The sequence below is a fragment of the Danio rerio genome, chromosome 10 (assembly GCF_052040795.2).
Source record: "Danio rerio strain M-AB ecotype USA chromosome 10, GRCz13ab, whole genome shotgun sequence".
NCBI lineage: Eukaryota > Metazoa > Chordata > Actinopteri > Cypriniformes > Danionidae > Danio > Danio rerio.
This window is the reverse complement of record NC_141030.1, coordinates 34758053-34784668: the sequence shown is the minus strand read 5'-3', so window position 1 is coordinate 34784668 and position 26616 is coordinate 34758053. Positions and strand designations below refer to the sequence as shown.

The following is a 26616-nucleotide window of genomic DNA, read 5'->3' as shown; positions in this document are numbered from 1 at the left end:
ACTGTTATTATATTTAAGAGTCTTAAATATTTTCCTATGCATAATTCACTTTCCAAACCACATATCATTTACCCAAGGCATTGTTTTCAGTATATAGAGTGTAAACATTCCTATTTAATGTTGATCTTTACCAAAGCATTCATGCTGCATGTAAACCTTAATATATATAGTATTGTGATCCTTGTGTCTTTCTGTGTCTGAGATGATGTAGAATGTGGATTAGATCAAAAAGCCGTTTTGCAAGTTCTGGGTTCTTAACAAAGAACAAATTGTTCTCCAAAGTCTCCATTGCCATTGATAAGCTTAACAAAAGGGCCAGAGTTGTGTTAACTCTGCAGCATTTGTTTATATTGGAAATTAATTTCCACAAGTCAATTTCTACATGTTCCTGACTTTACTGCTGATCACTACTTTTGAGTCCTGAAGTGCCTAAGGGACATTTCCTGATCCTGTCCACTCGCTCTTCCACTGTCAGATTCTATGGCACACTGTCCCGTCTCAATAAAGGCAAAAATAAACCCTTAAATGGTGCGTACGACTGTTAAACAAAAAGGAACTTTGATTTTATGCTGACTTTTAGTGTTTCATTAGCTGAGATGAAATCTAGTATTGGTTAAATAGTAATAAAAATGCCCGTCTGACTTTATTCGTCAGTTCGCTGTATCAGTTCTGCTGACTCCTATCTTCAGTAAATGACACTTTTATGGGTTGATAGTTCCCCAGCTCCCTCTGTCCTTAGACCTCTGCACTGCAGATAATGTCTCTCTTGTTTTGGCACTGAACCAGCTCTGGGTACATCATATTATTTGAGGAGATTTCAGACACTATATAATGAGTGTATCAACATATGGTAGCAGAATCACCATTGTAAATCCTATTGTATGATATAAATACAATTCTGTATTGCTAAATGGATCTGAGGCAAGCCAGTCTAGGAGCTGTGTGTGTAAAGCTCTCTCCCCTGACCTCAAGAGGCACTAGTGATTGTTGTGAGAGGCTGCAGTCTTTAGTATTGATGTTGTATCCACTTCCCATTCCTGTTCAAATCCTGATCGGTGTAGACCTGGAGGGTTTATATTGCCTGGATGTCCTGAATGGTAAGGCATTTAGGTGGTGAGTGCAACGGAGGCCAGAAAGTAAGAGCTGTGCAAGTAAACCTCACTTCTCTTGTCTCAAGATGCACTTGGGACTGAAGCTGTGGTCTTTAGTGGCCTTGTTCGCATGCTCCCATGCCAGAGATGCTGGTATGAATTTGAAAACTTTAAGAGATAGTAGACAAAAAAGGATATTTCTGTCATAAATCACCCTCATGTTTGTTCAAATCCTGTAATACTTTCTTTTTTTCTGCAAATTATGAAAGAGGAATCACTGTAAAAAGTGATTAGTTACTTTAGAACTGTTGAGTTGACTTAACCTTTTGGGTTTATTATTTGGGATTTTTTTGTTTACTCAATTTAATTTAAAGAGCTCCCATTATGGATTAAAAAAGGCCATATTTTGATTTTGGGAGTCTCCAACAACAGTCTGATATGCATGCAAGGTCAAATAACACTTTCATTGTTTCGTAATATGCATTTATTTTTACCTAATTATCCCAACAACTACCATATGATTTGTTTAGCGATGCATTTGTTTCCAATCTTCTCCTTAGCGTGATACTAATCTAAAATTGGACTAATCGGTCCAATGATACAGTCTATTGCGATTGGTCAACTTGAGACAAAGAGAAATGCCCAGTATGGCTTGTCAACAATTTTGAAGTAGTCAGAGTAGAGGTCTGCATTCCCGCGGCTGTCCCACGGGCGCCGCTGGACCCGACCAGATTTCTGCGGCGCGGGAATAAATTTCCGAATAAACCGCTGGAGCAGTCGGTGACGGGTTTAATTTGGGACGGGAGCGGGCTGTCTAGCAATATCACATATATTGCTATGCGAATGAGAGAGAGAGAGAGAGAGAGCTTTGCCTGTGTGTGTGCTTGGTGCTTGTGTGTGTGTATGTTAGTGCGCGCGCGCGAATGAGAGAGAGAGAGTGAGAGCTTTCCTAGATAGCAAAATACACTCGGGCCAGTTCCGGCTAGATTCTCCCCTGCCAGAGACTTACCACTCAGCCCGGCTCCGGCTGCCGGACTCCGGATGCTTGTGGACTCACTGCCCGTTTCCGGCCCGAATCAATCGGGCCAGATGCGGCGACCGTAAGCGAGCCGACGCTGCCGCATCCGCGCCGGAATTGGCCCGAGAGTAATGTGCGCTGCGGCCCGGAGCTGGCGCGACTCAGTATTTATATACCTTTATATAAAACCTTTTGGTATTACATTGGTACTTGATACATGGTATTACAAGCCTTTGAGTTGATATAACAGCAAAAGCCTGTGTGTCTGCTTGGTGCTTGTGTGTGTGTTAGTGCGCGCGCGCGTATGAAAGAGAGAGAGAGATTTGTCTGTGTGTGTGTGCTTGGTGCTGTGTGTGTGTATGTTTATACAGACAGCTTGGTTTTAGACACTATATGAGAATACAAAGAGTTAACCAGATACACTAGAAGCCGCATGGAGCGGTTACAAGTAACAAAACTCAATTGAATACATAATTTGCATGCTAGAGAAAACAAGGAGGCAGCCATCTTAATCGCACATAAGTTACTTACACTTGTGAAATGGTGGAAGAAACTGATTCATTAACTGTGTACTGTAAAACTCTTGTCAAGCTCTCTGATAAAGTCCCATTCATCAATAGTCTTTTCTAGTCCTTCCTTTAACAAATGGCCGATGAATGCCCCGTTGTAAGCCAGTAGATTGCAGAAAAACTCTTCAGAAAAATTACAGGGACACAACACAAGGCTGGGGCTATAATGCTGAGGTATTTTTGCAAAAAGAAACTTTAACCACTGACTCTTCGCAGCTTCATCTTTGGGTAGGGAAAATAACATGAACTTTCCCTCACACTTCAGAGCACAGCGTCTTCGTGACATGATTCAATCGGGATCAGCTACAGTGACTTCCTCTTTTTCTTTTTACAGTGTTTGTGGGCGGGGTTTAAATTTTCCCAGGTCTGCTCATGCAACAAATGGGCGGGGCTTGAGTTCCATATTGACGCCAAGCAGACACAGCTAAAGATTCGTTACCGCAACCATTAATTTGAACCACTCTGAATCGACTTCACTTCACTTAGAGCTGTGTTACACACTGCATGGAAGGTCATATTCAAAAACCCATAACAGGGGCTTTTTAAGTCAACTAATAGCTTTTTACCATGATCAAAAAGTCTTGGTCCTTGTCCCGTTGATTTACATTATATTTTTTATGCCTAAACAGTGGACAGAAGATTGATGTGTCTTCATCTGGATAATTGAATTTATAAGTTTGGTTTTAATGACTTCATTAATTCACAGCAGCTGCTTTTTTGTGAATCATAAAATGTAAAAGTTTTCTAAAGGTCTTTTGTTTTCAACTATACAAGTGTTTTTCCTTTCAGGTTTGAGAGATGTAGCTTGGACAGTCTTTCCCGCAAGAGTTTGCGAGATGATAACTAAAGGTTAAAGACAAATAGCATTAAGTGTTTCATTTTAACCGGCACATTTTGAAAGATTAACCGATTAGCTCTGCACTTTACAGCACACGGCCTCGTCCAAACCGCAAAGATGAAGAGATTTAAAAGTCTGGAGTTGCTCAGAGAGATCGGATTTCATTTAAGAGTTTTCTCCCACCATCAAACAACCGAGGCAATTAGTTTACAGAGTAACTGCTCTAAGTGTACTGTCCATCTTTAGTAACAAAAACTGTACTGCTATTGGGAAAATCATCTAAGGTAACCCAATAAGAGACGTTCTGTTCAAAATAGGAGCTGCTTGCACCATCACGTTATTATAATTCGAGACATGACTGAAGTTTCCAAAAAGCTGAGTTTCTGCAGCGGGTAAATGTTATGAAATATAACCACCTAATGAAGATAATGCGGCATTATTAGACTCGCTCCAGGGAATGTGGGTGTTCGATGAACCTGTACCTTGTGGCTTAACTTTTCCAATTCGATTTTATGCTCTAATTTCTAGGTAGTTTGTTCCTCAGCCTACTTGCCAAATCCTTGGAGAGCTAAATTGATAGCATCCTTTGGCTTTGGGCCTTTAGGGCTGTGTCCGGGTTATGATCCAGGCCCTGCCAAAGAGAGAGAAGGGGAGAGATAACCCAGCCATGCCCTCCAGGAGTGAGTGTGACTGGGGAGGGGAGAGAGGAAAAGGGGCTGGCACTGCGGAGAGGAGCGGGACGAGCCCGGAGGGAGCGCAGATCGCCTCGCTGCTCAGCACTGCGAGCCTGTTTAGTATTCCTGTCACGTCAGCTGGAGGGAGCGGCATTAAATTGGGATCAGGCAGATTAGAGTCTAATATAGCCGGCTATTAAAGGCTGCAAATGAGAGTGGTGGGTTACAGCCGGAGCCTGGGCCCCTCACCCAGTCTCAAAGCCTCTCTGTCTCTCAAACAGACTCAGCAATAAAAATAAAAAAAAATAGACAGGTATATTCATAAGAACTCGCCTGGGATAGGATAATACTGTGACAGTATTTTTCCACAACAAAACAACAGGCATATGAACAAATGACTCAACAGTATATTTTAATTAAAAACCAGGAATATTATTTTTATCTGGCCTCTGTGTGATGAATTGTGTAAGTTGTGTTAATTCACTTTGGTGTGAGGGTGGTATTTAACATAATGAATATGCTTTTAAGGACGTGCTCATATTTTACGTTCACTTTCAAATTCACAGTCATGCAAACACTGTGTTTAGGGTTTTTACACGTAGAATGTTTGTCAATTATGTTTGTCAATTATGCTCCTTCATAGCAGAAATTGAAATTGCAAGGTGAAAAAACACTATTAGTAACACTAGCTATGTTTCCATCCAAAAATGCGAATTAACTTTATGCGCAAAACTGGATTATAACATTAACGACATGCAAATAAAGCAGCGTTACCATCCAACGAGTCAAAGTAAACAAAATCGTCACTTCCTGATTAACTGGCACCAAAAGTAAAAGTAAAAACAGAAATTGCTGCGGTAGGAGTAGCTGTGTAAATCTTTTCTTCATTTGATACATGACTTGCAATCCTGACTAGCAGTGAACCCTGGTGGTATTTGAAGGTGTCAGACGTGGAGCAAAGGCGCTCTTGACTCTGGAGGTAATTAATAATATAATAACAGAATGACCAAAACAACATTTCAGATGTTATACAATGTGCTCAGCCTGCTGGTTTGTCCATATACAAACATTTTTATCATCACGTAATTTCTTTTTTGGCGTTTCCATCAACCTTTTTTTGCATGTCCAAAATGCACATAAAAATAGGTGGATGGAAACGTAGCTACTGACTACTGCAGCAAGCCTACTATATAGACTGAAATGGCAAATAGTCTATTCCATAAATACTTGAAATAATACAAATGGTTGACTTACTTTAAAGTCACATTAAACGCACAATATGTAGTATTTTTCCAAAATGTCTATTTTTTGCTAACTCATATTTTGCTAACTTTTGTACTTAAAGGCCACATATTTTACACCTTTTACAAGGTGTAAGACAAGCCTTTGGTGTCTCCCGAATGTGTTTGTAAAGTTTCAGCTCAAAATACCCATCAGATCATTTATTATAGCGTCTAGAATCTGCCCATTTTGGTGTCTGACTACATTCTTGCTGTTTTTGTATATCTAGTGGCTTTAAATGCAAATGAGCTGCTTCTCTCCGCCCACCGTTTTGAAGTGTGTGTCTGCTTTTCATCATGCGTTACGTCAGTTAAACAGCACAGTGACAGAGACAGACTCAGATGAAGCTAAAATACAGCTCATTAGTCAAAAATACCAAGTTTATTTTGCTGTATTTGTGGTGGAGTTTATTCAAGCCTTTCTGAAAGGATGAGTCTCGGACAAATGCTGTTTGCAGCACACACATACTACACACACACACACACACACACACACACATACACTATATCAGCGTTTACTGACACCATACGGTCTTCATAATTATATCGATTAAGAATTAGATAGCGTCTTTATTACAAACATGCTATGTTTTAAAAATGTTTTAAACTTTTTTAACCTTAATTCCAGTTCATTTGCAAAAAAAAGTTCTGTGGACATCTCTATACATGTTTTTATAGAAACATAGTGCCTGTCAATAAATTCGGTGGGCATGGAAAATCTGCACTTCTACGTCATGTTGCGGTGGACCGCAAAATCACTGGAATTTGGGTCCTATTTTAACGTCTGGAAATTAAAAAAATAGACTTGTTTGGGTTTATATCATTCTAGTATGACTGTGGACACGCAGTTCTGTCCAAACAGCTTACAAAAGTTGATTTTCATCATAGGTGCCCTTTAAATGATCCCAAATGTTTCAAAGAATGCTGTATAAATTAGTTATTTTAATTAGTGACATGGACTCTGTACTGTGCCACCCTCGATTTTCTGGTTTTATAGAAACACCACAGGTCCTTTAGTACATTGTGCTTTTTATTAGACTGCACAGAGCAGCATTATAAAAGAATATTCCATGTATTCATTATCGTAAAAAAGCATCATGTGATTACGAGTGGAAGAGCCGGAAGTGGTGGACTGTGGCATAATAAAAGCTCTGCTGCATTCTTTCGGGCATTTCACACTCATCTCTCACCAGCAATTGCTTCAGCATTCTTGTTTTCACTAAAACGTTAAGTCGTAGGGGTGGTTTACACAGAACAGGTTTTTTCAATGTTGTACTTTTCCATTGTTTTTCAATGTAGACACATGCTTGATGGTCAAGTGTGACTGTTACGCTCACATCTTGTGTCTTTTGAAGCATTAGTGCCTTGTTTTTTTAGACGCTAAGTTAAAAGATCTTCAACTTTCACACAATGCAGCTCATCACTGTATGTTCCACAGCAGTGGACCAATCAGATGACCTCAGAGGCGGGGCAAGAATTTCTAGTTTCTGTTTACAGGTGTTTTGTAGTTGTGTCCAGGTACCCTCGTACTTTATGCTGTACTTTTTTTCAAACTATTCCAAACCATTGCGTCTTGCGTTTATAGAAACAATGATGCATTCTGTATGAATAAACCCTTACTCTGCTTTATACTATGATAATAAGTTTTGAATACTTTAGCTCACCAATGAACATGATCTCTGCAGGTGTCCTGTAAGATGTAATAAAGATGACAACTCTCATGATTCAACACTCAGTCACATCATCATCAAACTACAGCTTTGTTTATTGTTAATACGCGCCATCTAGTAGCAAAAATTACATCTTGTGCCTTTAAGGGTATACTAAATACTTAATTGTAAGTACCAAATGGATTACTTCCTGCAACCATGCATGACTTAATGGTGCCATCTGGTGCTGTGAAGCTCTACTGACACGTTAAATCCTTACATGACAACATTTCTCATTGACATACAGCAGAGCTCTTAATAATTTGTTGTGGCGATGTTAAATTCATTTAAATTAAATCAGCGTTCACAGAGTCAGGCTACACTAGGCTTTCAAGAGGCTGAGCCGAGTGAATTTCATCTTTCATTAGGTCTGCTCTTCAGCAGAAGCCTCTCTCTGGACAGGCTTAAAGCAGTGCAAACATATTCATCCTCTGATGATACAGGAAAATGTTAATGCTGTTAACATGACAAATGTCAACTTGCTAGAAGAAACCTTTAGACAGAGCTTATACCTACAATTAAATGAAGATAACAAGGATTATATTATCCGCCGGCTGCGTGTTGTCATCCTGACTGAACCAAAAAGCTGGTTATTTTCTGGATATTGTGGTTTAAAGGTTAGTTCACCCCAAAATGAAAGTTTAGTCACTAGTTACTCACGCTCAAATAGTTTTAAACCTTCACAAGTTTTTTTTTAAATATAATTTCTGTACCTGCATACTGTTAAACATCGAAAACCATAAAGCACTGTCTATTTCATTTTTATCTTTGTTCTATTGCTTTCATGTTTTTTATCTTTATTTATCTTATGCACATGTGCACTTGTTTAAAATCATCCAAATTGATGTAAAATTATGTTATAGCATCCATAACGTCTTGATTGTTATGAGAAGTTGGGCCACCTTTATTGGCGTCTTGCCTCAGCTCCTCTTAATGGCCAGCTTTGCCATGGTCGACGTTGACCTCTTCTTGTAATCTACTTTCTTTTTTCAAGTTTTTTGACATTATTAAGGCTTAATGTGTTCTTGAATCTCTTGAGCACACTTTTGCCGATTAATAATTAAATCTAAGGCTCAATAATTAAAAATTATTTGGAGGATTGTTGTAGCTTAGACACGAGCAGCCTTCTCCATGCGCCCCTGAACCGGAAGTCCCCAATTGATGTAAAATTCTGACATCTATCCAAAACAGAGTCATCTTGTGAAATGTTATTCATATCGCAATTATATATCGCAGAACAACCAAACATCGCAATTTTATTTTCTTCCAGTATCGTGCAGCTCTACTATGAAATCAATGGCACTTCTTTTGTGTTCAACAGAAAAACCTAACTCAAACTGACGACATCCTTTTCAGTTTTATGTGAACTATAATTTTACATTTCAAAAGAGTAGAATTTGTATGTGGAAAAAAATGCCTATTGAAAATATGAAGTTGATGTGTTTTATTTCTGTCTCTTACATCTCTTTAAATCATACAGTAGGTCTCCAACTCAATTCCTGGAGGGCTGATCCAACTGATGAAGGTGATCATGACTCTTTTGAACTCCTCGATTAGTTGGATCAGCTGTGGGGTTGATAGCAAAACTGTGCAGAGCTGCAGCCCTCCAGGAATTGAGTGTGAGACCTATATGCTTTAAAATCTTTGAATACATTTGAAATCCAAGGTTGTTTAAAAAAAATGTTGCATTATATAAACAGCATTTTATTCTGGCATGCTAACTGGGAATAGTGTGCACAGTACACATACTACATCTCTTCCTGTACCCTACAGGCATCCTCTTTTTCCTCTTCTGGCGTTGCTGTTTGAGAAGTGTGAACAAGCCACGCAGGGCTCAGAATGCATCACATCCGCCAGCTTCGACGTCGACATCGAAAACTTTGTCCACCAGCAAGAGCAGGACCACAAGCCTTTCTTCAGCGAGGATCCTGAACTAGACAACCTGGTAAACACTCACGAGTCTCGTTTCTTCATCTACAGTATATCAGCTTTAGCAACTTTAGCTCCTTAGGAAAACCTGTTTACATCCTGAATATCTGCACGTCACATCTGCACTGCCCTCTGCTGGTACATTTGGACTTCTTCAAATGACTTCTTCAGTCTTGAAATATAAAGCAAAATAACTTTTAGCTGAAAATACAAGCTCTGAGGTAATATTCGAAAGTATCTGTAAATCATATTTAAGTAAATGTACAAGCACCGTTCTGTGTAAATAGCTCCATTATAACAAACTCACTTCAGTGAAAGTCTTTTCTCTAAGACACACTAGTCCACAACACCCACAAGGCATGCCTGTGAAAATAAAAGAAAGAGCTGGTTTGTGATAAGAGCAATCACATTTGTTTTCTAAAATACTGTAGAAACAAAGCTGAACCCTTCAATATTGCAATAAATCAAGGTTGACACAATACTCATAAGTAATGAGAGCATAAGTAAAGCAGTATCCTTCAAAAAGGTCTCTTCATGTAAATATTGATCAAAATAATTCATTAAAATTCCACTATAAAATAAAATATTCATAGTGTAATTGTCATTAGAGGGTATATTTAAATTCTACTTGAAGTTGATGTGCTGGTTGAAGTGATACAAAAACCAACAAAGGCAGTGTAGTTTCTAAGGTATTTTATCCAGAATAGAATGTGTCAACGCATCTTCAAATAGGTAAACTAAAAATAGCATGAACAATCATGGAATCTCAACTTACAAGATTCTGTTGTAAAGTGGCTCTTTAAAAACAAGTTTGCAGTATTTGTAGGTCAAGTTCAGATCAGAAACATTGTTGATTCAGTTCAGTTCAATATCAGTGATTTAGTTGGAAAGCAGCTCTAGATAAAACAACAGTGCTGTAATCAAGATTAAATATTCTCATTTCATATGTGATACATGATATCTGTGGTTAAGCAATTGGCTGCTAATGCACTCTCATTCACATAAAGAAGATTTGCTGACAGGTTTGTCAAGTGTGTACAAGACTTAATGCTTTCAGTAGCCTATAAATGCCGGAAATAATGCTGCAGAAAAAGCTGAGTGCCATTTAGAATAAATTGGGGAATTACATTACTCATTACAAGGGCCAGACATTTTATGTATTATACCAGTAGCTTACAAAATAGCCAGTAAAATATGTACTGTCATTAATTAATTATTTAAAAAAACTAACTATTATGTTTAAAAATGAGTTGGAAAAAAAATCTTTCCTTAAAACAGCACTTGAGAAATATTTGAAAAAGAATGACACAGGAGGGATAATAAAACATAAATAATAACAAAATACTAAATATAACAAGACAACTTTTAAACTTTGTATTTAAAGTTTACAGTGCAAATCCAAATAAATCATTTTGTTTGTCAAACAAAGCTATAGCAGGTCTCTCAAATAAGTAAGTAAAGGTTTATTTATATCGCACCTTTCACAGACATTAAGTCACAAAGTGCTTTACAATAAGAGAAAACTCGAAAACAGGTAAAAGAACACATATCAATAAAAGAAAACATATTAAAACAAGTTAAATCCAGGGACAGGAACACTTATACTGTTAATTAAAAGCTTGACCAAAAAAATGTCTTTAAATGCTTTTTTAAAAGTTAAACTGATCCCAGAGTTCTCAAAGCTATATGGATATTAATCCACCAAAGACTGAGACTTAGTACTGACAATTTGTATTGTACAAAAACATCTAAACATTTGCATATTGTTTAATAATGTCTCTGAGAGTTGAACGCAAAATAAAAACCCTTTCTGTAAAATTGTAACTCTTTAAATTTTGCTGTTTAAAAGAGACCCTTATTAACGCTTGATCTCCCCTGAAGGACATCAAAACAAGATGTGAGAGGAGGGGGAGGGGAAATTTTTTAATTGTAAGAAATAGCTTTTTTCTGATCTATATATATTTGACCCCCCCCCCCCCCCCCATAAAGGTTCATACCATTGTGAATGCATACTAACGAAAAAATTAGTTGACATAGAATTTATGTATATACATATATGGGGCGTCACGGTGTTGACGTGGGTTTCCTCCGGGTGCTCCAGCAAATATTAATTTACAATGATGAAGGGCAGAGAGTTGCTGAAGAACTACTGAGAGATTTCAGCTGCTGTCTGGGCTTTCACTGCCGTTTTACACTTCCCTTTCTTCATGTGTTCAATACTTTTTTTTCTGTGTAGTTTCATTTTATTACACATAACTTCATTTGTAAACTAGTTAGATTTGTTGTCTTTTCAATTGTGCATTTCTTTGGTTGTTATCAACATCTAGTGAAAAATTCTAGTCAACAGCACGTTTGAAAATATGTTTTCTGAGGAAAACGGTGGCGTGTTGTACAGTATTTCCCCTACAGCCAAACTAAAAGAAGTAAGACTTTACCTGGGAGAAAATAAATATTATAAGAAAATGCTATGATTTTTTCCATGCTCTTTTAAACATCAAATATTTGTGAAAGAATAAAAATTCTGCCGACAACTATATACATGTTTTTATGAAATAATAAGTAGCGAGTTGCTGATATCTTTGATCTTCAGTCAAAGTACAAAGTAGGCAAAAACTGTACAGTAGCTAATGACATTTACCCAAACGCCTCTGGGGTATTAGTAACAATGACACTCGTCCACCTCTTGTCCGTAGCTCTTTTCTGTTCTCTTTCTCTTTTTCCAACCTCATATTCATCATCCCTGCTCTTCTGCGCCCTGCAAGACAGTTAACAGTAATTAGAAATTAAGGGAAGGAGGAGGAAAAAAGGTCACTGTTCATCATTAGCGGGGCGCTCGGCCGACTAGCGCTGCTCAGTCAATTAACTCTGCATCTGTGTGCTTTACGACACACTGGTCACACGCCGGTCCGCCGTTCACTAACTCTTCAGCGCGACAGTTATAGCAGCCTCAGAGAGATGGCACCGAGCCCTGATTAAACGAGCTGCGGTAATTGGCAGATTTATCTCCTCCTTGGCAAAGCATTTTTTAGCCCATTTGGTCGTCCTTGAGTTCTGACTTTGGGCGGTGACTGTTTGAATGGCTGCTTGGAGCTGAACGTTCAGTCCTGTCCAACTGTATCAGCAGAAAGTGTTTGGAGGATTAAGCAACATGAGCAGGCAAACGGCGACAGGAGGACTGGCTCGGCAACACTGATTTTTAGTTTAGGTGTGAAAAAAACATTTTTGATTTTCTTTTTAGTGAAGCGGATGTGTTTTTTGAGATGAATAGACTGAAACTTGTAATTAGTTACAATTCAATATTCATTTTACTGTTCAATTATTATTTTATATCATTTTTTTCTACTTTAAATGATCAGAAATAAACAGAATATTATTATTTATATTTATTTCTTTATTATTATTATTATTTTTCCCCTTTTCTCTTTTAGACTCAAGTTAACATTTATGATGTGTGAACATGTAATCAAGATGTAATATTGTTGATCTCTGAAAACAATAAAAAGTTGATCACAAAAAAAAAAATTACAGAATAAATATGTAATAAAAGGAATTAGGAGGCGGCACGGAGGCTCAGTGGTTAGCACTCTCACCTCACAGCAAGAAGGTCACTGGTTCGAGTCCCAGCTCGGCCAGTTGACAGATCATTTCTGTGTGGTATCTGCATGTTCTCCGGTTTGCATGCTTTGGTTTCCCCTACAGACATGTACTATATGTTAATTGGGTAACAAACAAAAATGGCCATAGTATATGAGTGCGAATGTAAATGCGAGGGTGTATGTGTGTTTTCCAGTACTGGGTTGCGGCTAAAAGGGCTGTGTAAAACATATGCCGGAATAGTTGGTGGTTGGTGGCATTTAGCATAAGGAAACTGGATGATGAAGGAATAAAAAGGAATATATGCATTTTAATTTGGTGTCATTTAAAGTGATTGGAGGAAGCAGAATTATGAGAATTATGAAATTTACAATTTAAGGTTGTTGTTTTTTTTGTAAATTTACAATGTACAAAAGTTCTGAGTTTACACCTTGCAAATTGTTCATTATTTTCTCCAATATAAACAGAAATTATGTAACTTACAATTCTGAGTTTATATCTCAAAATTCTGACTTTTGTTTCACTGAATTGCTGGACATATTCCTCCTGAGTTTTTCTACTGTAAATGATAAAACATTAAAAGAATAAATATGTAATAAAATGGATTATGTATCAATTTTAATTTGATTTAATTTAAAGCGAACTATTATCGGAGATAATAAATATATTCAATAATTAAATAATTTAATTATTTAAAATATCCATAAATTTATTATGAGATGTAACGTCATTATAATCATTTTTATTGTCTTGCAATTCTGAGTTTACACCTTGAAATTATTATTTTTTTCCTCATTCTGAGTTTATATCTCAAAGTTCAGAATTTTGTTTCTTTTATTTTCTGGACATAAACTTCCTGTTGGGAAAAAACAAGAAAAAAAGGTTAAGAAAAAAGTTAGAAAAAAAGTAAGGAACTTTTCTCACCTGCAAGTGAAATTAATATGTTTACGGTAAGTACAGTATTACATTACAACAAACATGTTTTCTACAAAATTTAAATAAAAAGATAAAAATATACATTTCAAATTCTCAAATCAAAACATTGAAAAGTTTTAAATTATGTGAACCACTAAAATGACAAAAAATGAGAAAGATTAAAAATATTAATAAAAATAAAGCAAAACTTAATTCTATTAAAAGAATAAAACAACAAAAACAAAATCGCAAAAACCTAAATAAAACTAAAATCAATCAAAGTAAACTATAAATAGTCAGCACTAATTTTTAAATTAAAACATAGATATATTTAATAATTCAGTCATTTAAAATTCCCATAAGCAGTATTGACCTTATTCTTTCATGTGCAGTATGAGTGCAGACATTGTAACCTTAAAGGCTCGAGATTTAAGGACTCATTCACTTATATTGAAACTTTATTTATAATTAATTTGCTTGAGGTTGCAAATTTGTTTTTTATTATTACATTATGTTTATCTTGATGTACAACCAAAAACAAAATAGTTTGCAGGACAAGTACTGTAGTTGGACCCTTTATAGCTTACCATACGCATAGGGAAAATGAATCGGAAGATCTAAAACTATTGCAAAAGAGAGCTTATGTACTTATTTGCAGAATAAGCCAATACAAACAATATTAAACTAGACACCCTAATGCAAGTACAGTTGAAGTCAAAATGATTCGCTCCAGTGGATTTTTTTTCTTTAACAAACATTTCCCAATGATGTTTAACAGAGCAAGGAATGTTTCACGGTATTTCCTGTAATATTTATTTACCTATTAGTTTTTATTTTGTCTAGAATAAAAGCTTAATTTTTAAAAACAACTTTAAGGTGAATATTATTAGGCAATGTTTTTTTTATTGTCTACAGAACAAACTATTTTGTTTAAAATTTTGTAAAAAGAGCAAATAATTTGCATCTGTATATGGTTTCGTAACTGAATCCTGTAATTATTTTGATTTGTCTTAGATGGTGAAGGCCATCCAGGTGTTGCGGATCCACCTGCTGGAGCTGGAGAAGGTGAACGAGCTCTGTAAAGACTTCTGCAACCGCTACATCACCTGCCTCAAGACCAAGATGCACAGTGACAATCTGCTCCGAAACGACCTGGGCGGCCCGTATTCTCCATCCCAGACCAGCCTCGGCCTGCAGCAGGTGCCTCCACAGACCCTAACACATAAACAGAGCGTCATATGAATGCACACAATCTCACAGCAGTAACATTTACACTTGCACCAACACAAGCCTTTCTCCTGAGGGCGCAAAAAGGTCACATCCGGCTTGCCCTCGCTGTTTCTGCTGAACTTTGCTGACCTCTGCGTGAGGAGACTTAAAAGTGCACACTTTTGGACGTCTTATGATGGACTGTCAATCGATTTTTATTGAATTAAAGTGCCCATCAAACGAGGAGATAAATCAGTAATAATCGGGTATTCACTAGCATTCTGAACTCTTGGCAAATGTTGATTATTATAGTGTTTTCTGTACTTTTGAAATGTGTACTTTTATTCAGCAACTGTGAATAATTTATTAAAAATGCATTATTTTATATTTCAAAACACTGATCATAAAAATGTTTTAAGATGTTTTCAGCAAAATTATTATTTTCGACATTCATGTTCATAAGAAATGTTTTTATGAACCAAATTATTATACAAGGAAAAAAAATACAGAGATTATAGAAATATTACTAGATTTTACTGTTCACAAACTTTTGAATGTAATTCACGAACTTTCCTCAGTAATACAATAATACTTTTACTAATTATTGTTAAACATGCATCTATAAATAGAAATGTATTTGGATTTTGTTTTATGAGAGAAAACTGGGAATATTTATTAGAGTGGGCTGAGCTAAATATTTCCTTTGGTGCACTTTGCTTGCTGTGGCTGTGATTGGTGAAAAATACTGTAAAGCATCATGGGTAATGTAGTTTTTTTCTCAACAAATTCTTGCTAACAAATGACTGTTAAAAAAAACAACAACATTTAAGTCAATTAAAAACCACACAGTGGGATTTACTTTAAATATTTTAATTGTTAAAAATTATGTACAAAAAGGATTTTTTTATTGTTAAAAGTCAGTGTCCCATTGGAATGTTTTGACTTCCTATTGCACTCTATAGTTAACTTCCTAATTGCTAATTTAGTTAACTAAATTCTTACCTGATACCGGTAACCCTTAACCAATATGTAGGCCCGTAAATACAAGTCTTATAATGATTTTTTTTCCTGATTACAAAAAAAAATAAAGCAAACAAAAATAGCAGAAAAATGAACCTTTTTCATTTAAAACCGTAACTGCAGAAAATCAAGATGTTTCTTTTCTTAAAATCGTTTACAAATTGCAATTCTAAAGGCTTCGCACATAAAAGGCACAAATTCGAACCTTAATGTCAACACATATACAATCACAGTGTTCAACCAGCTGAAATAATCCAAAATGTTTTGGCTGATCAGACAGATAATGATATGTCATGTCAGCCAATAAAGATATTTTTCCAGATATTTATATATCCATATATTTATATACAGTTGGAGTCAGAATTATTAGCCCCCGTTTTATTTTTTTCCCCCATTTCTGTTTAACGGAGAGAAGATTTTTTCAACACATTTCTAATCATAATAGTTTTAATAACTAATTTCTGATAACTGATTTATTATATCTTTGCCATGATAAATAATATTTTACCACATATTTTTCAGAACACTTCTATACAGCTTAAAGTGACATTTAAAGGCTTAACTGGGTTAGGTTAAGGTAATCAGGCAAGTTATTGTATAACTGTTGTTTGTTCTGTAGACTAACGGAAAAAAAAAATAGGCTAAATGGGGCTAATAGTTTTGACCTTAAAATAGTGTTTAAAAAAATAAAAACTTATTTTATTCTAGCTGAAATAAAACAAATAAGATTTTCTCCAGAGGAAAAAAACATTATCAGACATACTGTGAAAGTTTCCTTGCTCTGTTAAACATCATTTGGGAAATATTTAAAAAAAGAAAAAAATTCAAAGGGGGCTAATAATTCAACTGTATATATATATATATATATATATATATATATATATATATATATATATATATATATATATATATATATATATATATATATATATATATTGCGCATCACTAAATGTACTGTAGTAATAGTACTCATTGTACACTGTAATAATTATCTATAAATTAGCATTTTCTGTATTTTCTGATTTGTTTTTATTATTTCCTGTTTACTTATGCTTTTGAATTGCATTATGAAACCTTAATCTTTCTTCAAACAACCTTTAACCTTGAAAGTTAAAAAAAAAACGACTTTTATTAACAATTTTAATAGTTTGAAGTGATATATTGTCTGGGTTGGTGTTGTATATTATGGTACAAAAATCTGCCATTACATTTTCTGTTATTTTACAGAATTATTTCTCTAGATATTAGCTCTTTTACATTATATTATTTTTTCAGACTATTAAAATATCAATATGAAGTCCCTTTGTTAAACTGTAAAGTTGAATTTTTAACATCATAAGTCGACATGAGCAGAGATGCAGTTCACAACCGTATAAACCTAAAACACTTATGAATCTTGGCGAGGCAGTGGCACAGTAGGTACTGCTGTCACCTCACAGCAAGAAGGTCGCTGGTTCGAACCTCGGCTCAGTTGGCATTTCTGTGTGGAGTTTGCATGTTCTCCCTGCCTTCGCATGGGTTTCCTCCGGGTGCTCCGGTTTACCCCACAGTCCAAAAACATGCGGTTCAGGTGAATTGGGTAGGCTAACTTGTCCGTAGTGTGTGTGTGTGTGTGTGTATGAATGTGTTTGTGGATGTTTCCCAGAGATGGGTTGCGGCTGGAAGGGCATCTGCTGCGTAAAAACTTTCTGAATAAGTTGGCGGTTCATTCCGCTGTGGCGACCCCTGATTAATAAAAGGACTAAGTGAATGAATGAATGACTTATGAATCTTAAAATATGGAAAATTACTTATCAAATGTTTTTTTTACAGTGTAGGTTAACCCCAGTTCCGTTCTATTCTTCTAGGACCTGCTTCAAAGCTCATCCCCATCGCTCACCTCCGTCTCCAGCACAGTGAACTCCTCCGGGATCGTAGTCCCAGCCGGTCCCCTGCAGCAGAACAACATCTCCATGACCACTATCAACTCTCAGGTGGTCTCAGGTGAGAAACACAATCATCAATCCCTTTCCCTGCTGTAAATCTCAGCTTTCAAAACACCCTTCCTTTCCAAATGGGTGACACTAAATGAAAGCCGATGCGAGCTTCCATGTAATGCACATTATCTTCATTTATACGGCTCTTTCTTTGACTAATTCTCCCTGCTTACATCCATCTCGCCCAGAAACAGTACTTCCACATTGTGAATAAAGAGTTTAATTACTGTGAAATTGAGCTAATTAGCTGCAAAACAAGAACTCCTTGTTTCTCCTCTTGAGCCGCTTCTAAATACGCTTTTGTTTTATTTTGGCGCAGTGTAAAGGAGGTGAATTGGTTTGTTTTTGTGCTGCTGTGTAATTACAGTATGTTTTCGGCGGGGCAGGTAAAGTGTGTGATAACCCGACTGATTCCCACAGGTGGGACGCTGTATCAGCCGGTGGCAATGGTTACCTCACAGGGGCAGGTGTTAACACAGGGGTTACCACAGGGAACCATCCAGATCCAAAACAATCAGGTGAGGCAAACACTCCACATGCAGTGCTGTAGCTGAACAACTGATGCAGCCGTTGAGTTTTGCTGAACAACTGTAGAAGCCAAACTGCATTATTCATTCATTCATTTATTCGTTAATTTTTCTTTGGATAAGTCCCATTATTCATCAGGGGTCGCCAAAGCAGAATAAATCAGCAACTTATTCAGCATATGTTTTACACAGCTGATGCCCTTCCGGCTGCAACCCAGTACTGTGAAACAACCATACACACTCATTCCCACACATACACTACGGCTAATTTAGTGTATTCAATTCACCTATAGCTCATGTCTTTGGACTGTGGGGGAAACTGGAGCACAAGGAGAAAACCCACGGCAACACGGGGAGAACATTCAAACTCCACACAGAAATGCCAACTGACACAGCCAGGACTCGAACCAGGCACCTTCTTGCTGTAAGGCAATAGTGCTAACCACTGAGCTACCGTGTCGCCACCAAACTGCATTATTATAAAAGTTATTATTTTTTATATAATTTTGTAATATTTATAAAATGATTCTAAAAGTTTTTATTTTTTCTTTCTGATTTAATTTTCATTTTAGTTAATGGTGTATTATTTTTGTGTATCCAATTTTAACATTAGATATATACAGTCAAGCCTGACATTATTCATACCCAATTCAAATTCTTGAATTTGAATTACTTTAATTCTTAGTTACTTTAATTCAACCAGCATTATTTTTATAGACCAGAAATGACACAGGCTTCTTCCAAAAAATAATAAGACTTTGTACAAGTGGCATCATTGTGAACAAAACAATCAAGTCAAAACTCGGTAAGGTTATGAATAATTTTGATCTTGACAGTATACACATCACACACACACACACACACACACACACACACACACACACACACACACACACACACACACACACACACACACACACACACACACACACACAAACACACACATTTTGGTGTGTTTCTTGTTTATTATGAGAATATCCATAACATATTTTATACTGTTAAATGATGCTTATTATATTGCATTAACCTAATCCTATCCCTAAAACCACCTACATTGGAAACCTGTAGAAAATGTTGAATGTCAAAAGTTTGATTTTATAAGCATTTTAAATTGAGAGTACACAGTGCATGTCATCATAAACCACCTCAACATTGTAATACCTAGGTCCTACCCATAACTTTTAAAATTTACATTTTAAAATTTAAATGTACGTTTCTAAAATTAACATTTAAAGAGGTATACAAAAACTTCAAAACTAAATTGTTCCCTAATTTTGGCGTGTAGTGCCATGTTAAGATGAGTAATGCTATGGTATAATTGATTATTATTACTTTTTTATTTTTTAAATGGCTTTAGCTTGCAGTAATGACAATATGCTGACATACAATTTTATCCACTTTCTTTGTATATTTATTCCCATAAAATAACTTTAAATATAAAAATAATCTATAGATGGACTCATTAATAATGTATAAATAAGTAAAAAAAAAAAATAATGTATTTTTGTTCAAATAACCTTTTTTAAAATAGATCTTTAATGCATGAATATTATGTGGGATCAGACGTATTTTGATGCCTTCTAATGTCTCTATCATAATAATATAACATAATAATAAAGCCAAATGAGTGAAGGGGCTCATTTATAAAACACAAGATTAACAAATGTCTGTGTAAATAATTAATAAACTCATTCAAATGTTAATTACCTCACTGAAGCTCATTCAATAATAATAATTATAATAATAATAATAATAATAATAATAATAATAATAGTTTTTTATATTAGATTATATGGTTTTTCCAGTGGTGGAGTACTGAAAAATCATACTTAAGTAAAAGGACTATTACTTGCTTAAAAATGTTGTGCAAGTAGAGTAAAAGTATCTGTTGTAAATATTACTCAAAGTATGAGTAAAAAGTAGCCCTTTTTAAAGGACTCAAAAGTAGCGAGTAGTATTACACTATAAAAAGCTGATGCATTTACATGTCATTTGTGGATGTGTGTAAACATAATATTCTGTAGTCCATTTAGTTTTTGCCCAGCAGTTTTTGCCCACCATCTAAGGACAACATTATTTTGATGTCCAATAATGATGTGAAATGACAATGATATTTGGTTGATTAAAGTGTTAGAAAGTGACCAAAACCCAATGTCAAGCCAACACATTAAACCAACGCCATATTGACGTCAAATACTGACGGGTATAAGCCACCAAAATCCGGCGTCTAATAGACGTCATAGTGGTAACATCCACACAACGTCAAGCTTTAACATCATTAGATGTTCATATTTGGTTGATTTTAAGTTAGACACAGAACATTGATGTCAGCCTGACATTTAGATCTGACTCCAAAACGATTTTCATATCCATACAAAACGCAACGTCCCCATAGTGTTGAGGTACAACGTCTTCTAACGAATGGTCATTTAAGTAATCATACAGTAAACATCCATCATCTTCTCATCAGTGACATGCATCTAAACAGTTTCTAGGTCAATGCATGTAAAGATTTTGGACGTCTTCTTAGACACGTTTAATGCTTCAAAACAGTTTGCTGCAATTATAAATCGCCCATGTCTTGAGGTTGTTCGTTTTGATGCGATTGACCATCTATGTGTGATTTAATTGGACAGGAACCACAAGACTGATTCCAATCCCCATAGAAAAGAAAAAATAAAGTGACTGCAGGTTAAAAGAAAGTAGTGGAGTCAAATTACAGATACTGCAGTAAAAGTAAAGTTAAAAGTACACATTTTTAAAACTACTTAGTAAATTACAATTTCTGAGAAAAACTACTCAATTAAAGTCATTTGAGTATTTGTAATTTACTGGGTTTTCCTCTCTTCCATCCATGAATAAGATTTTGAACAACTATTTTAGCATGAAGGCCTTCCCCCAACCCCAAAACTCATTTTATTTTTATTGAACCATTGCAGAAAAGCTAAATAGTCCATTTGTTCGCCAAAACCCTGAGGCTCTGTTTACACTAATACATTTTAGTTTTAAATCAGCGTTTTAGAATGAAAACGATCCGCTTCCACTCTAGCGTTTCACCCAGCATTTCTGAACAACTCTCTGTCTACATTACACCACTGAAAACCCACATCTCATGACCACACACATACACTCTGGCATGCATGGGAGCATATCTACCCAGATGAGAGCTGTGCACGTGGGACTGTTCATCACGGATCTACCGCTGGATCTAATCTCACTATATTTGTTAAACATGGGATCTCACCGACCACATTTATTCACTCATCATGTAGATAGATTGCATATGATAGTTGTTAAAAGCACAATGAAGTTGTTTGCGAATTCTAGAATTGTTACTTTATGTTTATGCCATCAAACATGAGTCAGGTGAGTTGAGCTTTGACAGACAGCTGGAGTCTGTGTGGATCCAGACTATGGGACGAGGCGCTTCACTACACGCAGGCTGGGAATAGAGTTCCGCCCGTAGCTACATCTCCGACAAGCTTTCAGTAATAATACCCCTGCATGAAGCCTCCAATTAATTCACCCTGCTTCCTGAATCGCACACTTACACACGCTCTCCCAGTACTGCAAGCATGTGTGTGTGTTTTGAGTAGAGGAACGGGGGAAGAACCACATGACACCCAGCTGCAAATGTAATGAGGAGGTTGTTTTTAGAGCTTGATTATTATTTATTTATTTCGAAATTTTAAAATCAGTGGGGAGCTGCTGCTTTTTATGGCTTTCAGTGGCAATGGTAGCATGAAATTAATTATCCTTATTTTCAAAGTGGAAATGTTAATTTTTTTTCTCTTTTATTAATTTATTTATTCGTGCGCACGGCGCTCTCGTAGATTATGCATTTTAAACTTCTCTGAAATGTTAATATGCCAGTCTCCCAATGCCATAAAGCAAAAAGAAAATAAATAGTTAATTTAGCGTGCATCCTTTAAACGCAGTCGCTCTCAAACCCTTTTGCATTTTTCCCCCCGCTCGCCTTACATTAATCGTACTTCAGAGCGTATAATAAGTTTGATGAAAAGGAGGAAAAAAAATTGACGGCATTTTGCGCAGCTCTTTTTGGTTGATGAAAGGCTTCTGTAAATGTACCTCCTTGGCTTTAATTTTAGGTATCATTACTCCCATTGCGTTGCTATGGTGACTGAAGGCATTCCTGCCCTTCCTTGCCAAAGAAATGGTGACTGGCGACACTCTTTGTTTCCCTCGCTCACTCTCTCTCCTCTCTTCTCTCTTTCTTCCAAGGTGAATCTGGACTTGTCCTCACTCTTGGATGGCGATGACAAGAAATCAAAAAACAAAAGAGGCGTCCTTCCCAAACATGCCACAAACATTATGCGTTCCTGGCTCTTCCAGCATCTCATGGTGAGAGAAAAAGAAAAACACACATTTTTCTTGCATTTTTGCCCTACAAGCTAAAGAAGGGTTTAAAATGTACTGCATTTCAGTTGGATCACATTGCTGGTTTTATTAGAGCTCCAGTGAGATGAAGACAATGTTTTTAAAGGGATCCAACAGTATTTTTTAGCCAAACAAAAAGGAACACACTTTTTTGAAAATAGGCTCATTTCACAAGTCAAAGTGAAACTGTTGAGTTTTTAAAATTTTTTAATTCATTAGCTAATCTGGCGAGAGCACTTTTTGCTTAGCTTAGCATAGATCATTGAATCTGATTAGACCATTAGCACATACCTGTCAACCCTCCTGTTTTTTCCAGGATTTTCCTGTATTTTACAATTTTATACCACTATCATCTCATGAAGGTACTTTTTTGCTTTTCTCCCACATTTATCTTTCTATAAAGGGTAGTAATAAACATTGAAGAGTCAATCCTCCCTATAGACCATTTTGAGAGATGTAAACAATAACAATGGTTCTGAGGTATTTTCTGTTTTACATTTTAAATTTCCATAGCTTCTGAGAGTCCAAAAAGTTCCACATATTGATAAATAATGTTACAATAGCTGTTATAACATCAAGTTATGATGGAATCGCCTCTTGTTAAGGATATGAAACAGTTTGACAATAAGCAGGAAATAATCATGGGCCAATGACATCACCTCAATGAAATGGTCTATATGCAACCCATACCGCGTAACTACGAGGGGATGCTCTTAAATCTGAATCCGAAAACACTTTGCAATATATTTAAAAATGGCAGGATTCCCTTCCTTTATTCCATTGCCCCTCCTATGGAATCCTCAAAACAGTCAGTTCATGTAGTGGTGCGTGACTGTCAGCGGCGCTCTATATAGACGCTGTTTTCCAAACGGATTCTGTACACACGATTTGAAGCAGTACAAAAGTGGACATATACACATAATAATAATATTAATAATAATAATAATAATAATAATAATAATAATAATAATAACAACACCTAAATATGTCGATCTTGGTGTTTTTTTTTTTAACATAACAAATTCTAGTCTTAAATGAGCATAAAAACTTATGAAACCAATCCAGAAGAATATATTAATAATTTGCGGATTTTTTTATTTTTTATTTATTTATTTTTTTTGGAGGGGGGTTATCCCTTATTTTCACATCCCAAGGTTGAAAGCTATAAATTAGCATCTTGTAAAAAAAAAAAAAAAAAAAAAAAGTTTTGATAATTTTTCCTATTTAAAGTGTGATTCCTCTGTAGTTACATCATGTAATAAGACCGACTGAAAATGAAAAGTTGCTTTTTTCTATGTCAATATGGCTAGGAACTACAATCTAATTCTGGGGTAAAATTCAAGGGACTTTGACCATGGCTGTAGCAGGTGAACTGCTATTACACAGAGCCTGAAAATAGTCTTCAGTTAGGTAACTAAGTACATAAGATAATATCATTGCACCTGCTGCAGCCATGGTGCACCAGCAAAGTCCCTTAATTATTACGCCAGAATGAGAGTAAAGTTTATAGCCATACTCATAAGCCTAGAAAACAGCAACTTTGTTATTGTGCGTCAGTCTTAGTACACAATGTAACTACAGAAGATCAAGCTTTCAATAAGTATTTCAAGCTTTTTTGTATTTTTTTGAGAAAGATGCCTATGGTCTAATATAATTCAATAATGTATGCTAAGCTAAGCTAAAAGTGATCTTGTGAGACGTGGTAGTCAGCTGAATGGGTTAAAAAATAGTAATACTCAACTGTTTAACTCTATGTGACTTGTCAATTAAACATATTAACAAAAAATAATAAAACATAGAGTTTTCCATTAAAGGGGTCATGAACTAACAAACCGTAACTGCCTTGATCTTTTGAGATAAGAGCTCTTAAAAACATGATTATATAAATTTAATATTTCCTAAACACAAACTGTGTCACTTTTTTGGAGCACACTAGCTTATAGATACCCTAATCATTAATAACACTGATTCTACTATTTTAATACATGTTAATGGTTATAACTGAACTTTGAGGGTCAAAAACACACACAGGCAAAACAACATGAATACATGTAACCCCTGGTGATACATTGAGATCTTACGGAATGATCTATGCTAGAAATTAAACAATATTTAGAACATTAGTACCTTTGCACATGCTCAACAAGCAAGCTTACGAATGTTATGACATAACTGTAGAGCCAAACTTGAATGTAAGATGACCTATATAGTTTTTAACATAAGTTTCAGCACAAGTACACTGTTAAACTCAAAACTTTAAGGTAACTCGAACCATCTGAGAAAACTCAAACCAACTGAGTACTGTAAGACCTAATAAGCCAACTCAAACCGTCTGAGGAAACCGATTGCTACAAACTATTTGAGTTAAAAAACAAATCTAGAGTACTGTGAACTTACTCCATTTAAAGTAATTAGGTGTTTAATTAACTCATTACCTTCAACACTGAACTCAAAACTCTTTTCAAATGAGTAGAATTCACTTTCAGTAAAGTTTGAGTTAACTGCACTCATTTCATTTGATAAATTTAACTGTTGGGTTTTACAGTGTATCATTTTGAGTAATATTACAATACACATGTCCTCTTTATCTGACAAACAGCAGCAGCTCTGGTGTGAGTTTGCATCCTGTCATAAATGCAACTAGGACTGTTAATTAAGGGTAATAATGTTGTAAACGGTGTTATTTTTTCAAATAAGCTATGCCAGATATTTTGCTTGCTCAGTTATTGACTGATTACTGCAGTTACAGATTCAGTATGCTTTAAAATAAACAAAAACAGAGAAAAGCAAATCTGCAATTGTTAAAAAAAACACAAAACATGCTTAATTAATTTCATTTCAGCAATCAGAGTATTTCGCTGCTGACATTTAAGGATCTTTTTACACAGTTTCTTACACAGGTTGATCTTTTTGCTTCAGTAAAATTGTCAGTGTATCATTATGTGCCACATAATGATAACTTTTAAAGTGCTGCATTACCAAGGATCAGTGGTTTCAGCTTTCTTTTTTATGTTATACTCATGGAAAAATGAACATGAGTAAACAGTAAAATTCTCATAAACAGTTTGACGGAGTGTAAATGAATGGGAAACTGTTCATATTAGAGTTATCTTTACCCTTAATTTTACCTCAGAATTTTACTTATTCATTCTGTTTTCCATTTTCCAGCACCCTTATCCAACAGAAGATGAGAAAAGACAGATTGCAGCGCAAACAAACCTTACCTTATTACAGGTGAACAACTGGTAAGAGACTCGTTAGTTTGTCCAGTGTGTTTGATCCACAACAAACTGGCGCCATCTAACGGCCACCACCAGAATCACACACTGTGTTTATGACGTGCACGTTCTGTGGCTTTTAACAAAAATCCCGCTCTTATCCGTGTACTTTTTTCCTCATTCTCCTGTGTTTTGGAAGGTTTATCAATGCCCGCAGGCGTATTCTGCAGCCCATGCTGGATGCCAGTAATCCTGACCCTGCTCCCAAAGCCAAGAAGATGAAATCTCAGCACAGACCCACACAGCGCTTCTGGCCCGATTCCATTGTAGCTGGAGTCCTGCAGACACACGGCACAAACAACTCAGACAGTCAGTCATATTCTATTAAGCTTTATGACAAAAGTTAGACGACTAAATAAAAAGTAAAAATGTATCAACCAAATCTAATTATCCATTTCATGCATTAGTGGGTGTATTCTTATTTATCCACAACATTTTGTTACAAGTGTGTGTGTGTGTGTGTGTGTGTGTGTGTGTGTGTGTGTGTGTGTGTGTGTGTGTGTGTGTGTGTGTGTGTGTTTGTATAGTTGAAGTCAGAATTATTAGCCTCCCTGTTTACTTTTTCCCCAATTTCTGTTTAACAGAATTTTT

General features: G+C 35.8%; 1 protein-coding gene and 2 long non-coding RNA genes across 6 annotated transcripts in view; 1 reads left to right on the top strand and 2 right to left on the bottom strand.

Moving 5' to 3' along the window:
• The window catches only part of LOC147835105 (uncharacterized), a 38380-nt gene that overhangs the window by 4773 nt on the left and 6991 nt on the right, over positions 1 to 26616 (bottom strand). The window lies entirely within an intron of this gene.
• Positions 1 to 26616, top strand: part of pknox2 (pbx/knotted 1 homeobox 2) — a gene marked incomplete at its 5' end in the record, with an annotated part of 203544 nt that overhangs the window by 174298 nt on the left and 2630 nt on the right. For all 4 annotated transcript variants that reach the window (NM_001442096.1, NM_001442097.1, NM_001442095.1 and 1 more), the window contains 7 exon segments: positions 8953 to 9124; positions 14632 to 14817; positions 17694 to 17829; positions 18243 to 18340; positions 22592 to 22711; positions 25916 to 25992; positions 26165 to 26334. In NM_001442096.1, coding sequence (NP_001429025.1) covers positions 8953 to 9124; positions 14632 to 14817; positions 17694 to 17829; positions 18243 to 18340; positions 22592 to 22711; positions 25916 to 25992; positions 26165 to 26334 — 959 coding nt within the window.
• On the bottom strand, positions 8608 to 12801 carry LOC147835106 (uncharacterized). The gene is made up of 4 exons (XR_015501289.1): positions 12699 to 12801; positions 11747 to 11863; positions 9416 to 9471; positions 8608 to 9280 (listed from the first exon to the last, which is right to left on the bottom strand). It is a non-coding gene; the product is annotated as an uncharacterized LOC147835106 (long non-coding RNA).